Raw genomic sequence first — 21,101 nt, forward strand, 5'->3', positions numbered from 1 at the left:
AAAGTCTGTCGAGTTTAAAATGTTACTCTTTTGAATCATGTCATTATAGTTAGGAAGTAAGCTCCTAGATTAAAGAATATCATGAAAGAATGTTTGCCTTTTCTATGATTTTAATTCTCTTATCCACAAATTATCCAAAAGGATGAATTAACTCGAAATTGTGTATAGACATACATCTATAAAAATGATTCTACTATCTACATTATTATATTGGTGATCAACAATAGTAAATTAATGATGATACGTACTGCAAGCGATGCATGTATCATCCTATGCAGATTATGGTGCGATGGTAGCAATGGTAAGAAATGAGATGAATTTTTTAGACAATGAGAGTTCAAAAGAGTTTGAAAATTTTATGATATTTTACAGTCCGTTATGATTTATATGTGCTTTACGATTTACGAATTCATATGTGCTTTCTGATTTGTCCTGGATAGTCGATAGAAAATTTTGGTAAGACATAACTAATTACCTTAGATTAGATAGTAAAAAATAATACTTAGATAAAAAATCAAAATAATGTATCAAGAATATAAAACACCATTTATTGACAAAAGAATACAACATACTAACAATAGAAATTAAAAATAAATACACAATATTACTTTTGAAATTAACTCCATATATTTTGTCTTTTATTCTGAAATATTAATCACTTTCAACTTCATTTCTCCAATTAAATGAAAAGAAATTCATCTTCTCAGAAAGATAAAAAATAATCACCCTGAATGTGTCCTAGAGAAACATTCAACACCGACCCACAAGAAAATATTAAAACTTCTAATGTTAGGGATACTTCATTTTTAAAATAGTATATTTTTGTTAAATATTTTGAGAAAATCAATCTTCCATCCGTAGAATTGCATGCAAATTATAAGTATTGCAAAGCTTCCTAAAAATTCAAATCGGGTGATGATCATGAGTCATTAAAGTGACACATCAAAATCAAGCACTTGATAAAATTTAGAGTCGAACATTCTTCAACGCAATTATCTAGATTTGATATTGATTCAAGTTTATTTAAATATTCTTATAATAAATTAAGAAAATTATTAGTTAGATTTATTTTTATAAAATATCTTTCTTTTATTTTGGATCTAAATACACATTTTAAATTTTTTTTTTATCAAGAATCACTTAATTCATTTGTTATTAGTTTTCTCCGAACAACACTTACTCGTACAATCGAAAAATTAATAAGACAAAAGTAAAAATTTAATTAAAAAATTTAGTAAATTAAATAAAAAAGTACTTTTTTATATTTTGATATTTAAAGTAATCATCGGACAAACTTATTAATATATGAATGTGACTTGTTTATAATAAAAGATGAGATTATCAGTGAAATTTTTTGTCCATAATTTGTAATGGCTAGAGTTAGGTTTGGCTAACAATATTTAATTTTTTTCTTGGCCAAAGTTAGATCTGACCTATAATTTTAAAATTTTCACCTGTCAAAATTAAATTTCATTGGTAATATTAAATATTTTACTGATCAAAGTTAGATTTGACCTATAATTATAAATTTTTACCAATCAAATTTATATTTCATCAAAAATTTAAATGTTTACCTGTCAAAGTTAGATTTGATTAATAATTTTAAAGTTTTTAATGATTAAAGTTTAATTTGACCGGTAATTTTAATTTTTTACCTAGCAAAGTTGAATTTCGCTTGTAATTTATAATTTTTCTATCCAAAATTAAATATGATCGCTAATTTTTAATTTTTTATTTACTAACTAGGTTTGACCAGTAAATTAAAAATATTTATTGGTCATACTTATTGTTAATTAATTTTTTTTATAGAAAAACCTTTTAAAATTTGGACATGTTAGAAATTTTTATGTTTAATTTTTTTAATAAAAACATATTTAATATTACATTAAATTATTTCTTTTTAAATGTTACTCTTTCTCTATCTTTCTTCTTTCTTGTGTCATCATTTTTATACTATTGTTGTTGTGCTCTTCTGTTAAAAAGTGGAACTCCGCCATCTCAGCAGTTCTACATGATCAATTTCATAATTATTTATGAGAAAATAAATTGAAAAATTACAGTTAATCGTGACGGAGATATTATTATTGTGCTCGCTTGTTGTGCACATGTAATTCATGGTCCATGCCAAGAAAGAATTAATTATCAGTTAAATATTTTTACTAAATAAATTTAGCTAATAATTTATCTAAGTTAAAAATTGATCAATAAAAAAATTTAAAAATAACAATTAAAGTGTATATTAATTAATATTATAATAATTTATCACAATTTATCAAATTTAACTAATATTTTTTTTATAGTTTACTAGCCAAATATATTATTCTTTAAATAAATTATGCTTGAAATTTGTCCTCATTTTTCCTCCTTTCGTCTACGGCAATAAGTAATATCTTATATTAATTTTGATTTCTAAAAAATTAAAAATATCATCTAATTATTTTATGGTCTTTTCTTGCAAAATTTGTTACTGTGTTAATTTTTTAAAAAAATAAAAAATATCATAAGATTTGATAAAATATCAATACAAAAATAATTGATCAGTAATTATAGTAAATAAAAATTAATGTTTCCAATATTTATATTTACTTTAAGTAAAAAATTTAAAAATATCATTTGAAATTTATTTTGTTAACATATTTTTTATAAAATTTTGACTATTTGAATTTTTATTTTTTAAAATTGTATGATAACGTTTAATAAGATTTTCGATAAAAATTTAGTAGATAATTATTATAACAAATAAAAATTAATTTATAAATCAATTTTTAGCCAATAATTATATTACGAATTAAAGCCAGTAAACTCAGAAGTCTGAATTGTAAAAGGTGAGAAAATAAATTTTGAGATGTAATATTAGGACTTGGATGAAGGATCGATAAAAGTGATAAAGAGAGATAAATATCGCTTGTAAAATAAAAGTTTAAAATTTTTTTCTTTTCAAGAGTTAGAACGTAGCGAAAATAAAAAGAAAACATAGCAAAAAAACATAGTAGTTTTACTTTGTTCATAGCCCTCGGAACTGATACTCTAAGGCCTGTGATTCAATCATAGATCGTTTATGAGTAGGCAAACACTAACTTTCTCTTTTTCTAAATAATTTTTGAAGATGAAGAAATCTCTTACAGTGAAAGGGTTACAACAACACTTTATCATTCCCTTTTAAAATGAATGCAAGAAATAAAAGATTATGGACAATAAAGCAAGATTGAAGCTTTAGCGTTGGTTGTTGGACAGCACAATAGTACAAAATAGTTGCTTTAGCACGAGACCAGAGCTTAAGAAGTGTGTAAGAGATGATCTGAACCATCTGTTCCAACCTTTTTTATACCTTTTTATCGGTCGACTGATCTAGCTTTCTGATTGATTATTCACCTTAATAACCGAATACAGATATGATTTATCGGTTGATTGATCGCCTTTTTCGATCGATCGAGTTGTCATGTCAGTTTTTTTCCTAGTTTCATAGTTGACTTGCCTCTTCTAGTTGCTTGATCCGAATTTTTTGATCGCTTGAATGCCACTAAGTCAATTTGTATCGTTATCCAGTTGCCACATCAATTGCTCGAGGTCTATCATCTGCCACATTAACAAAGATAAAGTCCATCTTTGATCGTGCAACGTCCACATCAGATGTCACGTCAACACAATAGACACTTCAACTGCCATGCATTTGTCTATGCGACATCAACTTCCAATAGACTAAATCTTACTATTTGATCATTCGAACCTTACTGTTTGATCATCCAAACTTTACTGTTCTATCCCCGAACTATTCAGTCGATCGAACTTAACTTTCAACCAACTGAACCCTGCAAAATAAAGTTAGCACAGAATAATAAGAATTATAATATATGAATGACCTAACTTTAGTCGAATCAAGTAACTATCTAATCTCGACTTCGAAATCCAAGTTGAATTCTTAGTCGAATCAATACCTAACTTTAGTCCCCTTAATGAGGGCATGTTCTCACTACCTTTTTTTTTTCTTCAAAATGACATCTCCCTTCCAGGACATTCCTTTACTTATCCTTTTTGCCAAACATTCGGTCGGGCTGATCTATTTAGGCTTCCTCTACTTAGCATCTGATCCTTTGACCTACTATATCTTTCTTTGACTCGATGTCCGATCTTCTGACCCATCTGTTGTTGCAATCATGCCCATAAGTTATGTTTTGACGTTTGACACCAATAAACCTTAGAGCACAAGATGAGATATCTAACTTGTGTGTTAAGTGTGCAGGAAAGTCCTTACGAAGTAAGGCAAGTGGAGAAAGTCCAAGAGGGAGTCTTGGCATGAACAAGTCCAAGAGGGTTGGGGAGCGAGCTCTTGACACGGGAAAACCCTTACGAGGTAAGACACATGAAGATCAAGAAGGTCGACGACCAGAGTCTTGATCAAGTGAGGAAAAATTCATTTCAGCCATATTTCACTGTTACCAGTCGACTGGAGGGTAAGCTCAGTCGACTGGCACCAAGTATTATGCCTGATACGCAGGTTCAGTCGACCAAGATACGGGCCAGTCGAGTCAATTGTAAGTTCAGTTGACTAGATTTTAAGGCTAGTCGACTGAGGCAACACAGAAGGCTGAAGGACTCGACTATTGTAAGTTCAGTCGACTAGATTTTAAGGCTAGTCGACTGAGGCAACACAGAAGGCTGAAGGACTCGACTATTGTAAGTTCAGTCGACTAGATTTTAAGGCTAGTCGACTGAGGCAATACAGAAGGCTGAAGGACTCGACTAAGGTCAAAATCAGTCGATTAAAGGGAAAATTCAGTCGACTGAGTTTTGAATTCTGACGAAAATCAGACGTGATATCAGCAGTTTAGTGGCCGTTGTCAAGGTTTGACCACATCAGTCGACTGGAGTGGTAAATCTAGTCGACTGGTGACCTAAAAGTTGAGCTGGTATAAGAGATGAGTGCACTTCGTGGAAGAGGCACAACCTTCATTCAAACTCCAAGATTTTGTGCTCTAGTGATCAAGCAACCACTTGGTGTTCAACCCTAAAGCTTGGAGCAATCTTGTGAAGAAGAAAAAGCTCTATACATTATAATCATCTCTTCTCTTCTTCTTCATTTGTGTACTTCATTTGTGGAACTTGGTGTAAGAAGGTTTCTCCTCCTTCGGTATTTTGACCGAGAATGAGAGGAATAGTGGAAGAGTGGTTGAGTGAAGATCCTTAGATTAGTCGCCTAAAGGAGGCGGATACCAAGTAAAAATCCTTCTTGTTAGCATTGTAGAGTTGTGAGCAGTGTAGAGTGGTTTCCTTCATCGACTAAAGTTCGAAGAGAAGCTATTCAACCCCTCTTCTAGCTTCACAAGGTCCTTACACCATCAAGTCCTTCTTGTCATATGTCTAATCTCGATTGTAGGTCTAGGAAAGCAATAAAGGATGGGGGTGAATATCACTCATAAAAACTATTATTTTCTTTTGAAGACAAATCAAAGTTGTTGCAGAAATAATAAAGATAAGAAACACAAAAGACACAAATCAATTTACTTAGGTTATAGTCCTCTGGACTGTGAGCAGTTATAGTAACTACCCACGGAGTGTGTGCACTCTGTGTGATGCGCTCCATGTGTGGCCTCTCCCTATAAAAAGGGAGAGGAAATCCTTGAGTTGGGATCGATCAAACAAGGAGCAATTGAGAAGTGTGCGTCCAAGCCGAAGCAGAGAAAGAAGGAGAGGAACGTTGCTGGTGAAGAACTCCAATCAAAGGATTTAGTTTGTGAAAACCTGAGAAGCTTTCCCCTTCGTGATCGTTCCTTTGACATAAGCTATCCCAACCAGGTAATCACGCAACAACAGGTAATATCGTAAAATTCTTACATTGGTATCAGAGTAGTAGTATATTACCTGTTTAGTTTCCCTACAATAGAACAGAGAAATCGTAGCAATTCTCTGTTCTGGCCGACATTGATGCTGCAATTTTTTTGTTGCTCGTCTCTGGTTTGTCCGGCGACGCCCTACAATAGAGTGATTTTTGCGCTGCCCGTCTCTGTTCTTGGTTGGAGACGTGTGCTCGCGGCAGCGCACAAGTGCTGTCCGCGACCAGTGACTTGTTCCCTTGATTTCGGCGAGGCTGGCGTAGAGCCGGCGGCTAGTGTCAAGGGGAAGCAATGCTCATGAGCGTTGGTTTTATCTTCTGGCAGCAAGGCAGGCGCTGGTCTCGGGCACCGACGAGGCTGGTGCTGGCGAGGCCACGCTGCTGATGAGGCCGGCGCCGGCTAGATAGGTACCGGCGGCAGGAGGAAAGTTTAGGGCACGAGAACTGAAAAAAAAGGAACGAAGAAAAAAATGGCGGCGACAAGGAAAATGTGTTTAGCGTTGTGCATAGGGCACTGCGGTAAAGTAAAATCACAGTGATTTCATTTTCCTGGAAAAAAGGGCATTTTTTTATTAAAAAAAAGAAAAACAAATGTAATTTTTGTTAATTGGGTACTAATTAATTGGGTTAGCCCAATTAAGTGGTGGTCCAACCCAATTAAAAAAAAGGAAGATTAAATGTGTTGCTGCCGAGATTTGATCTAAGGTCTCCACAGCCACGAAGAGAGAAACTCACCAATAGTCCACAACCATATATATAAAAAAATTTGTTTCATTTACATATTGATCTAATTAATTGGGCTGTTTAAGTCTGCTCAATTAAGCCCATTGGGCTTCCCAATTTTTTGGTAATTGGGTATTGACCAATTATTGGACAGGGATCAAATTAATTGGACTTGGTTAGAGTTGACATTGGTCAACCATACTCATAATTGAGAAGTTGTTTGAATAACTTATACTTAAGAAACAACTCAAAAGGCTTAGTCAACATGGTTTAAGATGATGAGAAAATTAAATATCATGCATGGTGCTCAGGTGCCTGGGGTGCTTGGAGCTATGTGATATTTTAGTTCTCATGGAACTTGCCATGTTGAGTCTTCAAGGTGCCGATCGACTGGTCAAAGGATCAGTTGACAAAGCCCCTATAAATCAAGAAGATTTATTTTTCTTGATTTATTGTGTTAGTTCTATGCCTGTATAAATTGAATTAAGCTGGTATATGTGCTGGTTTGTCAGTTTTGTACTGACTTCATTAATTTCAATTTTTTCAGATGGCACGGACGATTACCACTATGACTCGACGCGATGTGATGCGCAATAAGCTGAGGGAAGCTATCCAGTGGATAGAATATGACCCAGTTTATGGAGTTAGTGGACACATGGGGAGATTGGACAGACTGTTTTGGCGCCTAGAGATGCAGGATTTTTCGATTCTGGATAATTACAGGATTTGGACTTTGATTCGTTCATTGCCTGAAAACCTGCGACATGTAGCACTTCAGATATGGGGGCTCTATGAAGGGCGCATTTCTTATACCCAGTTGTGCACAGAGTTGCTTCACTATGCAGATTGTGAAGAGGATCCAGAAGAAGATCCAAATGAAGACTCTGTAGAGGACACTTCTGTGGGATATTTGGGTTCGATACAGGATTCTGTGTCCTGGCATCATCCAAATAGCATCCCAGCTGAAGATGTTTCTGTTCAGCCTAAAAAGATAGACTATGTATGGATTATTACTGCGCTAGTATTTATCCTAGTGGGAGTGATAGTTGCTTATCTAGTTTGTTAGAGTTGTTTTCTAGTTAATTATGAGTAGAAATGTTATAGGTAACATTTAAAGTAGAGTTCTTGTTATTTGTTAACAATGTACAACATGTTTATTTTAATGATATATTCATTTTATGTTGTTTGCTCTAAATGATGTGTGATATTTATTTATTAATGTATACTCTTTGATTAGTTCATTATGAGTATAATTAATTAACTATTAAATGATAAGTTCATTTAATGATAAATATCATGATTAATTAATGATTAAGTTCATTAAGATGGGATGTATGTAATAAAATAGATCAATGTAAGTTAGGGTGTTTGGTTTAAGGTTCCCCAGATGTAAATGTTCCGTTGAGTTCTCGAAATTTGTGCAATGGACAGATGATGGGTGTTTGGGTTTAGATGGTGAATGTACATATGGGGTTGGGGTAACCGGAAATTGGGGGTTGGCAAAAAGGACCTGTGGAGGTCCTTTTTGCCAACCTGAAAGTTCAAATTACACATCTACCCTTGTGAAAAATATATAAGGATTTTTTCAAGTTTTTTATTCTCTGAAAACCAGCCCCCAAATCACGCCCCTAGGTTTCTTCTTGTCGCGATTTCGGATGCTGCGATCGTTCATGTACGTGTTCCTTCGTCGATTCTTACAGTTCGTGCAATGTTGTTGTCGCATTCGTCGTTGTGTACGTTTTGGGAAGAAATATTCACGCAAAAAGGCTTCTTTTTGCGTCGCTTTTTGTATCCTTGTGATGTGAATTCCTCCCACCTCCTCGCGAATCGATTATTGCGTCACTTTTTGTGTATGTGTCGTTGTTGTTATCCCGTCGACTATTATTCTTCTTGTGTAGGTGACGTCCTTAGATTTCGTCATCGATTATTATCGCCAATCCATTTTGTGTAGGGTTTCTTTTTTGCAGTAAATTGTTACACAAAGTTGTTTGTAAGTGTAAATTTCATCCATGTAAATTTATAGAGAAATGACGAATCCAGAAGTCGAGGGAAGCGACAAGGCAAATTGGAATGATACCAACACTAGGCATTTTATTTCCGCATGTCTCACACAGGTTATTCTCATGTTTTTTTGAAATTGGTTTCCCACGTAGTTTGCAAGTAATAGAATATTTGTTTGGAGCAACTTTGAGTTCGATTCCTCCAAGTCTGTTTAAAATTTGCCTCTGGTTCTGTGTGTGAACTAGTGTAGCGTGCCTAAATTCAACTTGTCTATCGTCGGCTTTTCCTTTGTCTGTTGTTGCGTATTTATGTTGTATTCCCTGTTGAAAAGAGTACTTTCTGGCATTAGAACTTAGCTGAAATGTTCTCAAACAACGATACAGTCCCAAATCAACCTTCTCTAGTCTACAAACAAGCTTCCTTCTCAATGTTGTTTGCAATTGCTTGTAAGAATATTTGTTTGGAATGTTTTGGCTTCGATTCAGTATTTCTTTGCCATGAATGGTGTATGGAAAACATTATTATAAATTCTTCATGTTGGATCACACAGTTTTCAGTTTTCGCATATCTAGTGGCATTCTAGTTGGCGACTGCTTTTGTTTGTACCTGGAAATATGAATCAAGTCAATTAATATGGAAAACTTGTGAATCGGAACCAATCTTGTTGGCACTACTTTGCAATCTTGCTGGTATTTGACGCTACTCTAGTTTTGCATGTTGCATTGATCACTGTTGGCTTTTCATTCGCTAATCTCAGGTACGTGACGGAAATCGTCCTGGCGCCAACTTGAACATTGTCGGCTACACGTTGGCTAGACAGGAGTTTAACAAGCTTTCTGGATTGTGCTATTCTATGAAGCAGATCCGCACAAAGTGGGAAAATATGAGGAAGGAATGGATACTGTGGAAGAAGCTTTTGCTGGACACTGGAACGGGCTGGAGCTACGAAGGAGGCACGATTAAGGCTACCGAAGAGTGGTGGAAGCGAAAGAAAGCGGTACTACATTCCAGCGTCGTTGTTACACTTATTTGTGCTTAGTTTTCCACTTGAATGTGTGACATGTTGAATCTGCCTGCACTTTCGATGTAGGAAAACAAAGAATATGGAAAATTCAAACATCGGGGACCTTTACTCCCCGAAGAGCAAGAGGAGCTGTTTGGCAAGTCTTTGGCAACCGGTGGCTTCGCTGTTACAAGTGCAGAAATTCCACAAGAGGCAGCCGAGAAATTGTCCCAACCACTGTATTGGAGCGAGGAAGCTGACAACCTCGGGTCTGAATATCAAGGCTCGTTGGTTCAACTCTTGGAGTTGGGAAATCATACTGCGCCATCTCCTGAAACGACTCATGTGAAGACTCCACCAGTCTCTTCGGCTGACAAGAAGAAAAGGAAGAAAAATCACCAAGAGTTGAGCAAATCAATAGCCAACTTGAATGACACTGTCTCCTCGTACATGGCGCACACGGCATCCTCTTCCCGTGGTGATATCTATAGCATCCAAGCTTGTATTGAGGAAATGGACAGCATCCCAGAGGTCAGTTCGAATCCTACACTGTATGTGAATGGGTTGTTTCTTTTTAGGGATCCTCTTTACCGGGAAATGTTCATACTCACTAAGCAAGTTGATAAGAAGGTGGAGTTCCTAAGGCGTGGGGGTGAGAAGTGATCTTCAAACTGCAGCATTTTCATTTTTCTGGTTGTGTCATTCGTGAGATTGTTGTTTTATCGATCCTCGTGAACTAGCGTGAGATGTTATAAACCATTTGTTGCATTTGATGCATTTGTCTTTTATTCGTTTGATGTAATGTGAATTGGACGAGTTCTTGTTCTGTTATAAACCAACTGTCGCATTTCTCTTCACTGCTTTTGTCTTCTACTCGTTTGTTGCTTTGCATTGGCTTTGAAAAGAGGTTAAACGAGGTTCAACTTGTCATTTTTATCAAGTAGACATGGAGTTCCTGACCAAAGATCCATTTCTGTATCAGACAGGAGGCTCGAACCAAACTGGTTGCGACACCAAACCAACATTATCCGTTGCACATCAGTTTGTTTCATGTCGCTGCGTGGATTTTGAAATGTAATAACGTTCCAAGAAGAAATGAAAAAGCAGCAAACACAGAATCTCCACTACACAGAAACAATGAAATTTGGAATTCGTATCAAAAAACTCTAAAGATTATGATAAATAACAAGCAAATCCGAACTGATTAACATCTGGTTCTCGGATTTCTTAGCAATAACAAAGAGTGGAAGCTACAAAAGCGAGACAATGAGATCGGGTGTTAGCTACGCAATCACCTACGTGCCCACAATTCATCGCGTATAGTATCACGGAGTGTGATCATCGCGCTGTCGTCCGCAACATTCGGGGCACCCCTTTCCTCTTGTCGCCGCACATGGGGAATCCAGTTTTGAAATCGGATGAAATCCTCATCGGCTGCGTCTGCCAAGCGTATGAAGTTGTGGATTGCGGCTGTGGCCAATACCATACTCACTTGGTCAGCATACTTATACCCCCATGGATAATCGTCGATGGTAGGGAACTTCGCTTTCCAAACTCCAAAAGTCCGCTCAATAGTCATGCGTAAAGAGGAATGTCGATGGTTGAAGAGCTCCTCAGGAAACTTGTACGTGCTATTGTCTCGAAATTTAGTCAAATGATACTTGTGCCCTCTGTAAGGGGTGAGCAAACCAGACTGCAAACCGTAACCGGAATCACCAAGATAGTATTTCCCTTCGGGTGCCCTTGGAAAACCACGCCTCCCGTCTCCTGTCATCTCCTTAAAAACTCTACTGTCATGGTAAGACCCCTCAAATCCTGCAGCTACGAAGGTGAAACACATATCAAAATCGCAAACCGCTAATATATTTTGAGTAGGCTTCCCAGATTTCCCGAAGAATGGAATTTGTAGATCCTGTTTCACTTTTGCAGAAACATGAGTCCCATCTAAAGCTCCAATACAATCCTGCATCAATATAACAATGTCAAAGTCATGGAAACGCATGTTATGGACTGAAATAACTGACCTTAAAAAAGGGGAAATGCCGGTTGTTGTCTCGAATGTATGGATGAGTTGTTGAGTGATCATGTCGCGGACGGATCCAATCTTTAGACATAGCGTAACAACCGTCCAAAATAGCATGAAAATGTCTAGAAATTGTTTCACCGGAATGCTGCAAGTGCTCCTGAATCATTCTGTGGCCTTGCTGATGACAAACAACCAAAAGAAATGTAGCAAGTTGTTCTTGTACGGGCGTTCTTCTTGTTGCTTTGACCTCGTACTTGTTTTCAAGTAGTTCTGCCAGCTTGAAGAATACAAACTTCTTCATTCTAAACACTTCATAGCAACGCTCCCCGTGCCCTCGAAGAATGTCTTGTAACCACTGGGAACCTGAGTATGGCCGAGTGTGCTTCGGAGTTTTCGAGTATATCGTAGAATAAAATCCATTGCATACTGCAGTGGCTTCGAGCAAGACTCTTCTGATTTCTTTCTCAATGTCATCCTGTGTTGGAACATTTCCGACATCTGGTTGTGCATCCATCAACGTGCCCTAGCAAATTCTGTGGACAGGAAAGAATTTGTACGTTCAGTCACCAAACAGCCCCAAAATCGTTCCTACAATCTCAATTCAAGATTCTGTCGACAAATATGAAAAAATAGAGATTGACAACTAGTAAAAATAGATAACGATCCAGGCAGTAGCATAAAATTCATGCATCAGGAAAATAGAAACCCGTTTTACAGAAAACTGATAAAATCGTTCCTAAAATCTAATAATGCAAGGTAGGTGGGTGCCTTGAGTTAGTGAGCGTCCACCATTAGAGACATTTCTGCATTGGTTCAACAAATGAAAATAAAAAATAAAAACTAAAAAAAACAATAAATATCTTCGTTCAACAAATGGCGAACTCAGAAATCAAACCAATAGGAGCAAGACGGCGTGGTCGCGGCTGGAGATTGGCGGGACGGCGAGGCGCATACTGGTATACTGCTTTCCAAACTAAAATTAAATAATTTTTTAATTTTCTTAGTAAGGGTAAATAAGTAAATGGACATCCAAAATACAACTCAACCTCATATTCACCAAACACTCCATTTACATTTACATTTTCTCAACCTTTTCTCAACCCCAACTATACATTTACATATTTTCAACCCCAACTTTCCGTTGAAAAAATACAACTTAAAACCAAACACCTCCTTAATTGAACAAGTTGTTCCTATTTAGAATTAATGTGGTAACCTAATAAGGTGTGGTTCTTGTTTAGAAGGTTGATGATGAAGTGAGTTTTGTTGTTTAGAAAGTAAATAGAATATCTTGTATTGTATGGTGAACAATTGTTGTATTTATGAACCGGTTCATGTTAACTTATGTTTAGTTGTAATTGATTTGTTGAATAAATAGTAATTTGTGGAAGTTGTACTTTATTGTAATTATGTGAATTAAATAGGATTGATATTGTAAAATGGATTATTATCTGAAAAATTATAATTAGGGTGTATGATTAGTCTTAATTTGTAAATTATGTGTACTTAATATTCATTTGTAAATTTTAGGATTTAATTGTTAATAAAAAGATTTTTTGGATAATTAGAAGTGAATACGATCAACAAATAAAACTCAGCACCATGTTGTCTAGGATAACTCTCTATCATTGATTGCATGAGAGACGACCTGAACATCTACTATGTTACTTGAGTGATAAATAAAGATTTTGATTAATTATAAATTTTAATTTTGAAGAGTATGAGTGACAAATAAAAATATTAAAATAATTTAATTAAACACACCCCATTATCATAGAAGATTGGATTATTTGTCATTGCAATTGCAGACATATTATCACAATAAATTATTATTTGTTCATCTTGCTTGAATTTTAAATCTTTCTAAATTCTTCTGATCCAAACTGCCTCACAAGTTGCATTTGTTGTAGCTATATATTCTGCTTCTGTCGAAGATAATGCTATAGATTTTTGCTTCTTTGAGCTCCAAGATATCACATTAGATCCTAGGCAAAAGATATATCCAGAGGTGCTTTTTCGATCATCGATCTATCGATATAGCTAAATCACTATTTGTGTATCCAATAAGCTTATAATTGTTTTTTTTCTCAACTAATGGGGTGATTCTTTGTACCTTTAAGATATCTTAAAATCCTTTTTGTCACTATAAAATGAATTTTGCTTGGTTCATTTAAGGATCTAGAAATCAAATTTACCGAATTTGTGATATTCAGCCTTGTGTTTGTGTTGAGATAGATCAAGGAACCAATTAATTTTCTGTAGAGAGTGATATTGACCATTTCACTATTATCATTCATTTGAAAATTTTCATTTAACACCATAAGAGTAGAGAACACATACTCTAAAGCAATTAATGTTTGCAGGGATACATATCAGAAATTTAAATAACTGATTTAATATTAAACATGAAGTCATAATTCAAAATAACATGTATAGATGATCTAATATGATCAAAGTCTTAGATATCATAGATGAGCTTTGAGAATTTCAATATGTGATCAGGCTGCAAAGCGATGGCCACCGAGAGGCCACCATCCCCGGCGGGACTTGGCAGGACTAACGACAGACCATCGGAGCCACGGCCGGCTGGACCCATGAAAATTGGTCGGCCCCACCCGAAGTCTGCATCGTGGATGGGCAGACGCGCCCAGCTGCTGCAGCAGAGGGATGGGCATCTGAAAGTGTGAGCGCCCCTCACCAGAGCCTCCAGATTTGGCTGCGTCTCCAGGTAGTCCAATGCCGACTGCAAGTAGGTGGCGTCCATCCTCACCAAAGCCTCCTGGATCATCTTGGCCGCCGGGGAAGGACCGCCCTCCGGAGAGGTCACCTCCCCTGCTGCTGCGATGAGCGTGGCCGTGAAGACCACGTTCCCGAAGTAGCCCTGCGGAAGTGGTGGCTGCACTCGGTGTCGGCCGTCGGTTGGAATATACATCTTGGTCATCTGGTCGGGCGGGAGGTCGCGCGCTATGCACGCGCAGCGCCACACGTGGGCCGCGAGGAGGACGTACGTGCTGTAGCTGCCACCTGGGGGAGCTTTGGCTTTGAGGAGTTTAAGCTGCTCCTGGGTGAACTTGAAGATGCCGGCAGCAGCGGCAGGGCTTGGGACGTGGGCAGCAGAGGTAGGACTGTTCATGGAAGGAGGGGGATGGTACTCGATGTGAGTAAAAGAAGGGTTGGGTGGGTCGCGAGGGCGGAGGAGGGTCCGGTCGATGACTGGCTGGACGGAGATGCCAAGGCCGCGGGCAACTTCGGACCAGGAGTTTATCAAGTGAATGTCTGAGAAGCCGTCGACGGCTTGATGCTGCGCGCCGACGCCCAAGGCTGCACCACCGCACTTGAAATGCGTGATCTGTGTGCATGCATCGATTAAATTGAATTACAATTAAAATGATACCAAACTTGGGAAAAGAGATCATCAAATCTGTTTAACCTTTCTAAAATGTGTATAGATTTATTATTATTTTTAAAAAAAATAGTAAACAAATTAAAATTAAAAAACCTTCATACAATGGCAGAATCAAAATTTTATAATCAGCCCCAGCTAAATTTTTTTCAACGACAAACAATATAGATTAACCTCAAGTGATACTGTAATAATTTTATTTATTCATCAAAATCAAGATAATCTTTCATTAAAATTATAATAAAATTTGAAATGGACCCTGGACGGAAGCCCAGGTACGTTTGTACCTGGCTCCGCCCTTGCCTTCATATTTCATTTATAAAAATAAGATGAACATAATTGACACTACCTTAGACTATATTTAATTTAGTCTGTTTTTACACTTGTACCTTCGAGTTGTATTACATAGCTCTCGAGACATGCATGATTGAATTGGTTATAACAAAGTAAACTTATTTAAATAAGCAAGAGTTGAATATCTACGAAGCTGATGTAATGCCTTCTCTGTGATAGTTAACTGTAATTTTACGATTTACTTTATAATTATATGATTGTGGAATTGACTATATATATATATAGAGAAGTGATCTACTGCGCGAATCCCCGTCCGCGAACCGTGCGCGACACCCGACCCACGCCCACTGCCGCCGCTGCCGTTCCGCCGTCCGGCCACCTCCGGCGACCGGACCGGGCCCGATCGACGCACCACTCGCCGGCGCATCGACCGGCGTCGGTCCGGCGGCCTCCGGTGACCGGACAGCCGCGAATTCGGCCGGAATCCGTAGCTCTGCCACCCACAGCCACTGCCGCCGCGATTTCATCGCCGTCCGGCCATCTCCGAAACAGTAGAACATAAAGATCTATGCCCACTAATAAGATTAAACAAGTATTTTATTTAAAATATTTATTTTTTTATTGCACATTAGGAAATTTCATATTTTTACAATACACATTTAAATTTCACAAAAAATGGGATTTAGAGCCATACACATTTTTAATTGTTTTCTACCATAAATTTAACACACCTGGAGGAGCAAGAGCGGGAAGGCGGAGATGCCGTCGGCGTAGTCTGCGTTTGGCTTGGGGACGAGGTGGTCCAACTCTCCGGTGGGTGCGAAGTCGCCGAAGTCGTCCACCGTCGCCTCCGCATCAGCCTCCACAAACAGCGCCCCCTCGCCGTTGCAGTCGATCACGATCCGACCGTCCTCGCCGCGCGCCAGCCGCCCGGCCATGGGATAGAAGGGCACCAGCACCCGGGCCAGCGCGCGGCGCAGCACCCCCGCGTCAAAGAAGTTGGCCGACCCATCCGGCCGGTAGAAGTAGACGGTCATCGTGTGGTGATGCGGCATCACCAGATCCAGGCTGGAGAGCCACAGCCGTCGCTGCGGCGTCGCTTCCGCCGGCTGCACCATCATCGACCGACGCACGTTGATCACAACCATGGCTCCCTACAGCAAATTAAATTAATTCATGACAGCGTACGTGTGGTTCAGTCGTCACCACCAAAAATTCTCGATTTTTCCAGTCAAAGAATAAATCGGAGTAATCGTGAAAATTCCAAATTACGTAATCTGAGTTGAAATCTATTAGAAAACAAGGAAAACAGTATATGATCAATTTCCCATGCATATATAAATCAAGCAGCAATCTCCAAACTGAAGGATAAAAGGCGAATACAGTAAAGAGCTGTGCCCCTAGCTCCAAAGCTGCAGGAACTGGAATTACAAAGAGTTGGGCGAAGCAACCTGTGCCGCAGTGAGCGTTAAATAGCCAAAACATATGATTAGAGCTTTAAAGTGCGCTGCGGGTGGTTGGTGGAAGCCTGGAAGGGCTCCATGACCCGCTGGCTGGATACAGAAGGCAAGAGAAAAGAAAAGGGTGAAAAGAATCAGCGATGGAAAAGAAAAAGATAGAAGTAGATAAAGGAAAGGACGAGCTAAAATAAAGATATATTTTAAATTTCCAGTAATTAATGAATCGGGACGTCCTATATATCTTACGCCCATTGTTTAACAGATGGTTTTTCTTCCAGAGTACGTCCCACACGCGTAGGACAACAGATGCCATGCCCTATCTTTTACCAGCAAAGAGTACCAACCGCAGGTTCTGTCACTTAGAAACCTTCCCATTAGCCTTCTCTCTCGAATTCTACCGTGAAGCAAATTCTTTGGAATTCTCTTTGATTGCCAAATTAACTTGAATCAACCCAAACTGCCTCGTCGAGGAGATTTTGGACGACTATTTTGACAAATAAAGGTCCGGCATAGTGAGAGCGACTGTGTAATTGCTCCTCGTTCACTCTCTTATTCGTCTTTCATTTTTATATCCTTCCATCTCTTGCATTAACAAATACTCCCTCTTGCTCCCTCTTCCCTGATTATTCATATCCATTATAGTTAACCAATTTAGCACAACAAACTCGAAAACAATTCCATGTTGCAGAACAAAATAATTGATTGCTTGTTGTACCCATTGCGGAACAGTAACCGCCATTATATGTATGTTGGATTATCTTTCTTGGACTTACATTCAGCCTCTCACCCACATTAGTGGTTGCTAGATTGGATCACTGCCATCCCCTGAGAAAGGACAGCAGCTACCGCCGTTGGTCGTCGGCGTCACCTTGTTCAATGATGTCGCTAGATAATGATCAAATTTAAGGTAAGAATTAGTAATTACTTATTAATTAATATTGAAAAATATATAAATAATTTAAATTAATTACAAATGCATTGTGCAAATTAGATTGGCCCGAGCGTTTCCTATCCAAAGGAAAAATTACTAGTTATAAATTTTATTTTACTAAATTTTTATTTAGATTGGTTAGATAAATTTATTATTCAATAGTAATAATAGATGTCATATATAGAATCAAGATTGTAGGATCCACAGATAGCAGGATCCTCTTTCGTTGAATCAAATAAATCACTTTTAAAATTAACAAAGCTAACCTATAACCAGAAGTTGTTCTACCAAGATGAATCATTGTTAGGACGACAAATATACAGAAATTCAAGAAGAACAAGAACTGAAAGGTTAACTGAACCTATAAATTTGCTAAAGCAGTGTGCAAGTTGAAATGAACCCCTCTACAGAAATTAGAAACTGAAAAATAAATAACGAGAATGAAGGGAAATGGGGATGAATATCATGAAACTCAGGGAATAACAAAGGCTGCTCCTAGAGCTGCATGGTTAGCCTCGCCATCTCCAACCACAATGAAACCCCCTTACAGATTAATGACCAGCACGTGCCGCTTTCAACATGATTATACATAAAACTACCAAACTCTAGCAGTTTGGAATGTGAATGTCGAGTTGATCATAGGATCTAGAATGTCAGCAACCACAAGGAAAATTAGAAAGCAGTAATTGCTGCGAAAAATCAAGAATGTAACTCGTAATTAGCTGACTCAGAGAAAGTAATCGGGGGTTCTGCGAGTCACATCTGGCTCTCCTCTCCTGGGTGCCGGCTCAAACTGCAAAAGAAAAATCACATTGATTATGAAAGTTGTTTATTGTCCGTTTACAAAACCATACTTGACCACTAAAGCTGTCTGAAGAATTTTATGGAAAAAAATCCACTAGGCAGTAATTCTTTACACCATGAGTACTTGACCTAAAAAAGGAAGAAAAAAGAAAGTGCTGCAGAGAGCTGTCAAATGTACTTGTCAGTTGTCACCAACTCACCCTTGACACAATAGATGAAGCATGATGTTTAGGAATTTTATCTAGACTAGAACAAGTAGCTCCTTACAGGAGAGAACAATATACACAACTTCCTAGTTAGAACAAGCACAAATTGATAATCTCTAGCAGGCAGAGTAACTTATATTGAAGTCAGTATTTATACCCAAAAAAAAGGAGCGAAATATTTTTATATTGCAAAATTTTTGAAGTGTCAATTTGTATCTTAATCTAAATGCCAAATGTTTTGCCAGTGTTGACTGTATACCTATTAGTATTACAATGAAAACATTCAGATGAAATAATATATAAATCACGAAACATTATCAACTTTAACACACCAACACAGAATAGAGATACATGAGAGAGATACCTGAATGAATGTATGACCTTTACAGTCATCAACTTCCAAGATGGAGGCCATATTTCCACACCGATAGCAATAATTAGGGGCACTGAATATGGTAACCACCTTTTGGTCCTATTTGGAAACAAAACCAACTATAAGAATCAGGACTTAAAAAATTTGAGCAGAAAACACTGAAAAGGATAAAATAGGTAAGTACGTGTCCCCAGTTGTATCCTTCCATGACTAATTGATGTGCTCTGGCTATCAGCTTAAGGTTATTAGTATGATTGAATTGTTCTGATATATCCTGAGATTGAAATTACCCAAGGTTGCTAAGTAAAGACAAGTAGACACAATCATAAGGAAACAAAAGCATAACATTGTACTTGACCAAATGTATATCCAGCACCACGAGGAGAAATACCCCAACCACATCTGTCATCAGGATCAGACCATAAAAGATCACACATAGCTCCCTCGTGTGGAACTTCTTGAACACGATCAAAGCTCCGTATGCCATCAAGGGTTTCAATAGATGGAGATAACCCACCGTGCAGGCAAAATATTTCAGATTCGACCTGAAAATACAACAAAGAGGTTGTCATTAAATTTGGGAACTTGTTTCCATGAGGTAATTGTTATAGGATCAACAAACCACAGACATTCATCATCCACATCAATGAACCGTATTTGTCCCAACTATTTGAGGTCAACTACATAAATCTTATCCCTCCATTGAGCTTCATGCAAAGCTAATCACGAGTATATACAAATCAAGTCTACTTTTATTGCATTGGCTAATGTTTCATTTCATCTCCAAGGTATTAAAAGGTGGTTCCATGCAATAAGCGGTCAACCCACTGCTTAGCGCCTAGACGGTAGTTAAAAGTTAGGTGATCAAAATTAAAATAATATTTAAATAGAGAAGATAAACAGATATGCAATGTTTAGAGTACTAACCAAGGCTGTCAATGGGAAATAATCAAATAAATCAGTGAAGGTCTTCCATACATTTGCACTGCCATATCTGTCATCAAATAATGAAAGAAAACATTCTAAGGAACTAAAGTACAGCAAATAGCTGTGAAATCTAGAACAAGTTGAAATTGATACGCCTGAAGTTTACAGTACAATCAGAGTGCAAATCAAGAAGTGTCATGGTTTTGTTTTCTGTAGAACCAAAAATACATGCAAAACCAGTAAGGAGGATTATACATTTGACTTTGATGCTTAATGACTTTGAGTGTTGTTAAAGACCGATTTTCTTTTAGTGGGAGAAGAGGAAGAGCTTCCTTTCTGAAGAAGAGATGAGAGATTGGAATGCATAGCTCCTCCAGAAGAAGAAGTGCCCCCTCTCGGAAGAAGAGGAAGAAGAAGAAGAAGATCCTGCCGAGGAAGAAGCCCCCCCTCTTTCTTTCTTACTAGAGCTCTTCCTTATGTAGGCACACCAGGAGACCAAACCTGACATATATGTCCTTGCCTCTTGCTTCCTTTTGGCATTATGTGCAGGGAAAAGAGCATCTTCTATGACAACTTTATAAAGGCTGTCTTGGAACATGTGTGATTTGTTGAATCCACAAAAGACAAATATTGACCAGCCCATTTGACTAGTCTTGCCAAATCAGCCTCATTCTTGACTCCCCCTTGACCCTTGACTTTTACCTTAGAGAAAGAGCCACGTCATTTATGCACCGGCATCACAAGTCTCCCCATCAAGTCTAGTCGAAGGAGGCGTAGTCCGACTGACTGGACTATGTGTAACGACTTAACCATCTCTTTCATCATACTGATGCTGAGATGCTGAACTACTGAGATAGTTGAAATGTTGAGGTGCTGAGATGAGGTGGCCGGGATGAGGTGGTCGAGATGGCCAAGAGACCTGGATAAGTGGCTGAATACCGGGATGAGTAGCTGAGAGCTTGGATGAGCAGCTGAGGGCCCTGATGAGTAGCTGAGAGCCAGGATGAGCAGCTGAGGGCCCGGATGAATGACTGAGCACTTTGGGTGAATGACTGAGCACCTTAGATGAGTGACCGAAACGAGATGTGATGCTGAAACAACACGTGAGGAGTTGAACTTC

At 37.9% G+C, this 21,101-nt stretch overlaps 2 protein-coding genes across 2 annotated transcripts; both read right to left on the minus strand.

The window, feature by feature from the left end:
* Nucleotides 1-14,041: 14,041 nt before the first annotated feature.
* On the minus strand, nucleotides 14,042-16,428 carry LOC141822210 (hydroxycinnamoyltransferase-like). The gene is made up of 2 exons (XM_074709647.1): nucleotides 16,012-16,428; nucleotides 14,042-14,932 (listed from the first exon to the last, which is right to left on the minus strand). The coding sequence occupies exons 1-2, from the start codon at nucleotides 16,426-16,428 to the stop codon at nucleotides 14,042-14,044; spliced, it is 1,308 nt and encodes a 435-aa protein (XP_074565748.1).
* Nucleotides 16,429-18,054: 1,626 nt separating this feature from the next.
* Nucleotides 18,055-20,579, minus strand: LOC141821682 (serine/threonine-protein phosphatase PP2A-2 catalytic subunit-like). Its single transcript, XM_074709042.1, has 6 exons — nucleotides 20,483-20,579; nucleotides 19,982-20,136; nucleotides 19,408-19,599; nucleotides 19,239-19,328; nucleotides 19,046-19,153; nucleotides 18,055-18,464 (listed from the first exon to the last, which is right to left on the minus strand). The coding sequence occupies exons 1-6, from the start codon at nucleotides 20,577-20,579 to the stop codon at nucleotides 18,399-18,401; spliced, it is 708 nt and encodes a 235-aa protein (XP_074565143.1). The 3' UTR covers nucleotides 18,055-18,398.
* Nucleotides 20,580-21,101: the final 522 nt, after the last annotated feature.

This window comes from Curcuma longa, chromosome 2, assembly GCF_044706935.1.
Source record: "Curcuma longa cultivar G26 ecotype Majalengka, Jawa Barat chromosome 2, ITB_CL_G26_1.1, whole genome shotgun sequence".
NCBI lineage: Eukaryota > Viridiplantae > Streptophyta > Magnoliopsida > Zingiberales > Zingiberaceae > Curcuma > Curcuma longa.